At 49.6% G+C, this 8,437-nt stretch overlaps 1 protein-coding gene across 1 annotated transcript in view; it reads left to right on the top strand.

The window, feature by feature from the left end:
• The window catches only part of TBC1D16 (TBC1 domain family, member 16), a gene marked incomplete at its 5' end in the record, with an annotated part of 7,934 nt that extends 1,605 nt beyond the window's left edge, over positions 1-6,329 (top strand). The window contains 7 exons of the mRNA XM_010014039.1: positions 319-486; positions 1,119-1,267; positions 2,068-2,202; positions 3,316-3,502; positions 4,616-4,795; positions 5,350-5,496; positions 5,999-6,329. Coding sequence (XP_010012341.1) covers positions 319-486; positions 1,119-1,267; positions 2,068-2,202; positions 3,316-3,502; positions 4,616-4,795; positions 5,350-5,496; positions 5,999-6,244 — 1,212 coding nt within the window. The remainder of the gene's footprint in view (positions 1-318; positions 487-1,118; positions 1,268-2,067; positions 2,203-3,315; positions 3,503-4,615; positions 4,796-5,349; positions 5,497-5,998) is intronic.
• Positions 6,330-8,437: the final 2,108 nt, after the last annotated feature.

Genomic DNA, 8,437 nt, shown 5'->3' with positions numbered 1-8,437 from the left:
ATTCCTGGCAGGGTGAAGTTTTGCTGTAAGCAGCATTAATTCAGTTGCAGGTCAGGGATAAGACTGGGGGAGGAATGGAAACAATTTTTTTCTAGGATGAAGCTGGTTTGTGGCTCTCACATTTTTAATTATTCTAATCACTCTCGCTGTTGTGATGGTTGGAGTCTAAAAACCCCTCCCCGAGTGCGGTGCCTCAGTGCATAATCCTGCGGGAACCATGCAAAAAGGTTTCCCTGCTCTGAAAATTGCTGCGTTTCACACTCTGCTGCTACCCCTGGCTCCTGCCTCCAGTGTTCTGCTGTCTTTGCCCCCGTTCAGCAGCTTACAGACGAGAGGACATGTATGCAGTTCTCCATCCGCCGCCCCAAGCTGCCCTCCTCGGAAACCCACCCAGAGGAGAACGCCTACAAGCGCCTCGATGTGTCTGCCTGGCTCCATCACCTGAATGAATCCGGACAGGTGGAGGAGGAGTACAAGCTGCAGAAGGTGAGGGGCTGCCTGCTGCTGGTTTGAGCCTTTTGCTCCTGCCCCTGAGTTCGAGTCCCCAGGTGGAAGCTGCAAAAGGGGGCAAGAACTAGGCATTAAAGACTGGTGTGTAGCGCTTGGCTGGACATCTTCAGGGACTGCAGGTGAGTCTGGATGGTAGAGCTTCTCCCTGCCCAGCTCCTGCTGCCTCTCAGAGTGAGTAAACTGAAGTGTCCAGTGCCAGGCGGGTTTGCAAAACGCAGTGTGAACAAATCAAAGAGAGAAAACCAGAGACAGCTATATGAAACAGTGCAGGGGGAGCACTGGGTCCAGGTCCTGAGACAGAAGTTTGCAGGGAAATGCAGTGTCTCCAAGATTGGGGATTAAGCCGTGACATGAGAACGACACGTTAATCATAGAGCCTCTCCAGGGGGGGTTATTGACATTGAAATGAGCCCGATTTGTGTCTGGTCTGGGAATAGAAGGCCAGCACTTTCCCTCTAAACATGTGCAAATTGCAGGAGCTTGAATCAAGGCGTCACTTGTCAGGAAAGAACTGCAAAGCCACCAAAGCACAGTGGCGGGCAGTTTCTTGTTGCTGTTTTTGGGAGTGTTAAAACTGTACCAGTCATAACTTTTGCTCCTTCTTCTAGGCCATTTTCTTTGGTGGGATTGATATTTCCATCCGTGGGGAGGTGTGGCCCTTCCTGCTGCACTACTACAGCTACGAGTCCACCTCTGAAGAGAGGGAAGCACTGAGACTGCAGAAGAGGAAAGAATACTTTGAGATCCAGGAGAAAAGGTAGCAGACCAGATTCATCCTCCCCTGCTCATCTCTCCTCAGGCCTGACATCGCAGTGATACTGCTGTTGACGTACAGACTCTCTGCCTCCTCCTCCTCAGGAGAAGCTGATTGGAGTAGAGAAGTGAGAGGAGTGGTAAAGGAGGTGTATTAGGCACAGCTGACCTCTTGAGGGTCTGGAGCTAATACCAGACCCTCAAGCTCAAATATTATCTCATCTGGATTATTGAAACAGGCTCGTCAGTGCCATGTAGGGAAGCTTATCTCATAGGCAAGACTACGAGCTTAGCATGCTTGGTTTAGAGCACTGAAGGTGGAAAAAGAAACTTACAGTTCTTTATAAATATATCTGGATATAAAAATAGGGAAGAAGAAGGGATATCTAATTCAAGGAAGTTATTACTGCAAGAACTGTATGTTATAACCCAGTTGTGGGTACAGTTAAGCTGGAGAGGGACAGCAGTATTATTAATTAGGAGACAATCGAAACAGAGTGGTCAGTTCTGGTGTGCCACCCACAAGGAGCAGTGCAGAGCAGAGTCCCACTGCTTCCGAAGTGAAGTTTATCACAGAAAACCCATCATGTCATCGCATTTATAGCCCAGGAGGCTCCTTCTGGTAACCCCTTGAACAGAAAGTGCTGTTCTGGACAGACCTGCTTGTCTGTTTTTCAGGTGATGAGAAAATTCTGCACAGGAATACTTTTTCTCTTCAATCTAAAGCTGAAATAGGCTTTTTGTTCCTTGTGGCAATCATATTCCTCTCTTGGCAACATATTCCTGTTGCTGCTCAATTTCCAGGCTCTCCATGACTGCAGAGGAACAGAAGGACTTCTGGCGTAAAGTGCAGTTCACGGTGGATAAAGACGTGGTGAGGACCGACCGCAGCAACCAGTTCTTTCGAGGGGAGAACAACCCAAATGTGGAAACTATGAGGTGAGGTGTCTGATTCCAGTATCCCAAACAACGTGTCCTGCTGAGTGTGTAGAAATCTCAGTAAGCCTGGCCCTGGCCCTGGTCACTGCCTTGGGAGGGCTGAAGAACACTGGGCATATGGTGACTGGTACCAAGTGATGCAAAAACAAGGGCTTCTTCCCCAGCGCTTCCACTGCTGCTTTAGCCATGTACTTCTTGATATAATAACCCTGCTCCTATCACCTGGCTTCTGGGCACACATGGGCACGGAAGAGATGTGAGCCTCCTATGGCTATGGGAGGGCCATGGGTGCTGCAGCAGGGCTGTGGGCAGTTGCTTGGGTCTGTGCTTCTCCTGATGGGGTGAAGGATGAGCACAACAGTCTGCTTCATGGCTGTGCCACTTGCAAATGAGTGCCTACAAGACAGCTGGAATTCATCTGACAGTATGGCTTGGAGCCTCATAGGTGTGTGGGCATCATCTTTCCTTTCTTTTCTTTCCCTTGGGTCCTTCACTTCTGTCCTCTTAGTCTTCTTACATTCTCCTTTTCTTCTTGTATTTTGGTGTCTGTGTATGCAAAACCTTCTCCTGGCATTTATTTCACTAGACTGATGTTTGCAGCAGGGTTTATCTGTATGTGTTAAAGCACTTTACAGTAGGGTTGTGTGTCCTTGTACCTGAGATGTTCTGTGTTGCTTGTTCCTACTGCACTGCTCCCAGTGGGCTGGAAAACAGGACCCTAAGGAGTTCCGTTCAGATCCATTGTCTTATGCTGCTGAGTACTGTTCAGAGCTCTTCATGTCCATCCAGGAGCCTCTTTGGATTGATGCAAAATGTTGTAATTCTGAAGAAAGGAGAGTTAGGTATAGTGTTAGTGTATCTTTGCTAGTTAGTGCATGCTTCTAGATCCAGTTCTTTAGGGAACACAGTTCTGTGGGATGCAGCGTGCTGCAGAGCTGCTCAGAAGTTCACAAGCCTCTGGGTGCAATTGGAGGTTAAATCTTTGAGATGGTAGGAATGATCTGTTGCTCTTTTGCACCTTGCCTGGCTCTGCCTGTGTGGTAGGAGCTGGGGTAGAAGGGAAGGGGCCCTGTGCTCTCGTGTCTCACCTCTCCCTTTGCATCTCTTCTCCAGGAGGATCTTGCTGAACTATGCAGTATTTAACCCAACAATTGGCTACTCCCAGGGGATGTCTGACCTGGTTGCCCCACTCCTGGCAGAAGTCCTAGATGAGTCGGATACTTTCTGGTGCTTTGTAGGACTGATGCAGAACACAATCTTCATCAGCTCACCCCGGGATGAGGACATGGAGAAGCAGCTGGTGAGGCTGAATGCTGAGCTCCCTTCAGCCCTGTCCTTAGCCTCTCCTCTCCCCAGTCAAGTTAGAAGGATGCCACACAGCGGTTGCCTGGGCTGTTGGTTTCAGCATGCCAAAGCCACAAAATACCTGAAGGATAAAATTGATCCTGGGTGATCGGGGCACTCCTGAGGCAGTTATAGCCAATAAATTGTCCGAGAGGTTACCTTGGCTGTGCTAAAGGCTGCTGATTCAAGGAGTCTTTTATGATCAAACGTGCTCAGGATGCTGCTTGCTTTTCCTTTGTACTTCCTTCAGGCAGTAAAGTCTCACCAGTTCATCTTTGTCCTGATTCTGGGGCATTTGGTGTGAATGAGGCAGAGGAACTGACTGAGCTGCAGCCCTCTTCTCTGTGGGGTTGGGTTTTTTGAGGTTTTAACATTTTTAATAGATTTTTTTTTAATTATGTCTGAATGAAAAGCCTGATATATCTGAGAGAGCTCCTTAAAATAAGGTGATCTTGTTAAAAAATAGGAACTTTTTAGATTCTAACATGAATGTCAATTGTTTTCTGGTTAAAATCCTGAAAAAGCCATTCTAAATCTGAACAATCTTGCCTGGATCATGATGGCACCAATTTAAAGTGGTAAATTTGTGGTGGAACCCCCCTAGGAGGCTGCTGGTGAGGAGCAGTTAGTTATTGTACAGATTTATGCACTGTAATGGGCCAGTATAGTCAGGCTTTCCAAAATCACTTCCACATTGCTCGGCCTCTATTGAAATGAAATACTGCCAGAGATAGCTGTGCCCTTTCTTTTCTCTAGTTTTTAGCTGCTTTCCTCAGCCTGAATCTCTCCCCTTCTTTCTTTTCACAATGTGGCTGTCAGGGGATTTTCTTTTCACCCTCCATCCTTCCTTGTGAAATAGCTGCTGTGCCCTGCGAGCTCTGGCCTTTAATGGTAGATCCAAGAGTGCTCCTGGCTGTGGCGTAAAAAAAGAGGCTGTCAGAGAGGAGGACTGTGGCCAGCTCTGCGGGAGCCCAGGGCTGGCACACAGAGTGGGGCTCCCTGGGGTGGTAGCAGAGGGTGCAGGTCCCTGTGCACGAGGCAGGGGCTCAGCTCAGAGCATCTGTTCCAGATGTACCTGCGAGAGCTGCTGCGGCTCATGCATCCACGCTTCTACCAGCACCTTTCTTCCTTGGGAGAGGATGGGCTGCAGATGCTTTTCTGTCACCGCTGGATCCTTCTCTGCTTCAAACGGGAATTTCCAGATGCGGAGGCGCTGCGCATGTGGGAAGCGTGCTGGGCTCACTACCAGGTAAGATACCTGGTGATGGGCACAGCGCACACCGGGCAGCAGCGGCGCCTTTGCTGAGCCCTCACCAGCTCAGCAAGCGCTGCAGATTTCAGTAAAAGCTCTTAGTAGCAAAGCATCCAAAATAAGTAGGTGTTAGAGAGGGTCTGTAACCACCAAAGAAGTTTATCTGTGTAAGCAGGAGGATGGAGTCCTGCCTCACCTGCTTGAGGATTCTGGGCTTCAAAAGGAGATGGGGGTTTTTGTTGTTTGGGGTTTTTTCCTCCACGTTCACTTCTGAAGTTCAGACTTCTCTTACGCAGCTGGAAAATGCCTTCACCAAAATCACTAGTCTGCTTTGAAAGCTGTGGTGCAAACCTTGCTGCTGTGCTGGAAAGGGAAGAGATTTTGACTCAGCTGTGGTTCAGAATTCACCAATAACTCATGTTCTCTATACCACCACGCAAAACTGGAAGGAGCAAAACATGTCACTTAGGACACGCTTGTGGAGGGTGGGGATGTGAAGCCAGACCTCTGCCTCCACCTGCTGTACTCCAGCCCCTGGTTTCTCATTGCAGACAGACTATTTCCACCTCTTTATCTGTGTGGCCATCGTGGTGATTTATGGGGACGATGTGATTGAACAACAGCTGGCCACTGACCAGATGCTGCTGCATTTCAGCAACCTGGCTATGCACATGAACGGAGAGCTTGTACTCAGGAAGGTAAATGCCCATGTGCTGATGTGGGCTGAGTCTCGGGTCTAAGAGATGAGTCAGAGCATTGAGAAAATCAAGGACTGATGCTTCATCTTTCTCATCTCCTGTCTCCCCTGCTTGTCTGCAGCCTGGGAGGGCAGGATGCTGCTGTTTGCTTGGAAACAAGTTTGGAGAAATAAGAGGTAGTTTTGGAGCGCTTGGGAGGTAACAGGGTGGTGGGCATAATCCTTGCACATGCTGAGGGAAACAGCACAACTGTTCACCTTTGTGCCATGGTCCCCAGTCATCTCAGGCTGAGAGTGGCCACAGGCCATGGGATGTTCTGCTGCTGCTGCTGTGACCTGGCAGTGTCCAGTGACCTTCAGGTTTGTGTTCAGGAGGGATGCTCCTCTCCTGAAGCTTTGACTCTTCTAAGGTAGCAAAACAGGAGGATGGGATGGGAGGCCACAGGTACCTCTGCTCTCCTTCATCCCTGGTGAGGAGTGACTGACTTGTCTCTCCCTTCTAGGCGAGGAGTCTGCTCTACCAGTTCCACCTGCTGCCCCGCATCCCCTGCAGCCTGCATGACCTGTGCAAGCTGTGTGGGACAGGAATGTGGGACAGTGGCTTCATCCCTGCTGTGGAGTGCTCTGGCCATCACCCCGAGTCCGAGAGCTGCCCGTACGGGGGACTGGTGGAAGTGTCTTCTCCCAAACCAGGAAGTGAAGGCAAGAGAGGCTTGAAAACACGGGACGTCTTTGCTTTCCGAAAATAGCTGTGGAGGAACAGTGTGTGCAAAGGAAGAGGGAAGGGCAGGAAGGATGTGCATAGGAAAAAATGTCAAAGACAAAAATGGAGGGATACCTTGTCAAGAGTCCTGAGAACACTGGAAGGTGGAGAATGGAAAAGGAATTAAATTCCTCTACAGGAGAAGCAAATTCCAGTGCACTGGCGCTGGAACCTGAACAAGATGCATCAAACCAGAAACAGTGTTTGCACGTGTTTGGATTTGATTTTGTTAGAAACATGCTTTTTCTAGGTCTTACCAGGGAGTTTTTATTCTGCCTCTGGGACTGGACTGGTTAGCAACCAGAACTTTGCTACTTGCTGATGAGAAATGGGAACACTAAAGAGAGCTAAGTACAACCAGCAGCGGTTTTTTGTGGGTCAGACGGGAGGAGCAGAGCGGTGGCAAGACCAGCCTCTGCGATGTCCCTTCATGCAGAGCACACCACACACACGCTCTCTGCTTCAACCAAAGCGTGCAGCTTCGTGGCTTCTCTCGAAAGCCATAAAGACCATTTTAATTATAATCTGCCAAAAATAAAACTGCAGACTGTTGGGATTGCAGGGAAGGTGTCTGCTTTGTTGGCGAGGAAGAACTGGTCACCTAAAGGCCTTGTCTCTTGCCTTTTGGTTGTTTTATATGGTGTTCTGCCTGGCATGATTGATTTAGTTCCCATTTGTACAGGACATGTACAGCCACAGGTCTTGCAGCACTGCTTTTTCTGTAGTCAGGGTTTTCATGGACGCCTTTCAGAGTTTACTTCTTTGTGACATTACAGCAAAGCTGTTTATGCTGACAACTACAGACTTTCAGTACTTGCTTATGGAAGTCTGTTGTTTCCAGTATGTTTCCCATTGTGTTTCCTTTGGCTCTTCCTGATTACTGAGCATTTCCTGTCCTTACCTGTCCTTGCCAAAGGCTGCAGCACATACTCTCCAAGTGGGCTTTGGGCTCCTCACTTGGTGCCGTGTGTGCACCCACTTCCCCACCCCAAAGTGAAAATGAAACTTGGTTTGTTGCAGTCATTTTTGCTGAGCTCTGTCTCTGGTAAAAGCTGCCCTGGGTGTTTCTGAAAGGACAGCACGTACCTTCTCTCGTCTTATAAAAGTGGAGCTGGGGCCTTGAGCACAGCTGTGGTGCCAAACATCCTTACCAAATTCAGTGGCATCCAGAGCGTGTCCTGAGCCAGTGTTGGTGCCAAATGGAGCCAGGGGAAACAGTCTCCTTGTAAGAATGAAAAGGAGACAAGGTGACAGTGGGCTGTGCCAGTTTGCTGCATCCCTCTGCATGATGTGTGAGGCCTTGCAGCCTTTCCTGGTTGCCTTGTGCCCTCCCTTCAGCCACGCTGCTTCTCTTGCACAGCTATGTTGGTCTGGCAGGGGGGAAGTTTCCAGCTTTGCGCCTCAGGCACGTTTGAGCTAGTAGAAGCAGAACCCTGTATCCTTGTGCATAGTGCTGCCAAGGGGACCTGCTTCTGACAAGCACATTTCCCTAAATATCTTTCAGCAAGGCCTTACCCACACGTTCTGGAGCTTATACCTGCTCATACCTGCTGGGAAAAGAGGCTGGCAACTGGAATGCTTAGTGTGAAACCAAGAGCACGCTGTGTTCGTAAGGGGAAGATGACTTGACCCAGTGCAGGCACATGCCAAAGACAGGCTGTTGTGTGGCAGAAGGACAGTTTGGCTCCTGAATTGTGTGCCTTTAATTCAGAGGGTGAAAACCTTCCCCTTGAGGAGAGCAATAGTGAAACCTGCTGCAGCATGGCACACCTCCAGAACGGCCCAGCTTCGAGAGGTGCTGAGCCTGCAGGATGTGCTGGGGTTGTAGGAGGTGACACCTCATGTAAGGGCTGGTGGCTGCTTTGCTGCAAAGTGGGGAGTTCTTCTGGATCTGTGATGTTTCATGATACGAATAATAAAGGTCTGTGTGAGGCGTTTGTGTGGTGCATTGCCGTGCCCGCTGGTCTGTACCTAATAGCCGGGGGACAGCACCTGGATGCTGCTTGAGCAGCTCCTTTTGCAGCCGTACAAGATGTAAGATGGGTGCTGGGGCTCTGCTGCTCTCCCCGGGCTCTGCTGACTTTATAGATTCTCAGCCTGGTTTGTGTTGGAAGGGACCTAAAAGCTCCTCCAGTTCCAGCCCCCTGCCACGGGCCGGGACACCTTCCACCAGAACAGG

The sequence above is a fragment of the Nestor notabilis genome, unplaced genomic scaffold (genome assembly GCF_000696875.1).
Source record: "Nestor notabilis isolate BGI_N333 unplaced genomic scaffold, ASM69687v1 scaffold30174, whole genome shotgun sequence".
Lineage (NCBI taxonomy): Eukaryota > Metazoa > Chordata > Aves > Psittaciformes > Psittacidae > Nestor > Nestor notabilis.
This window is presented reverse-complemented; position numbering and strand designations above follow the sequence as displayed.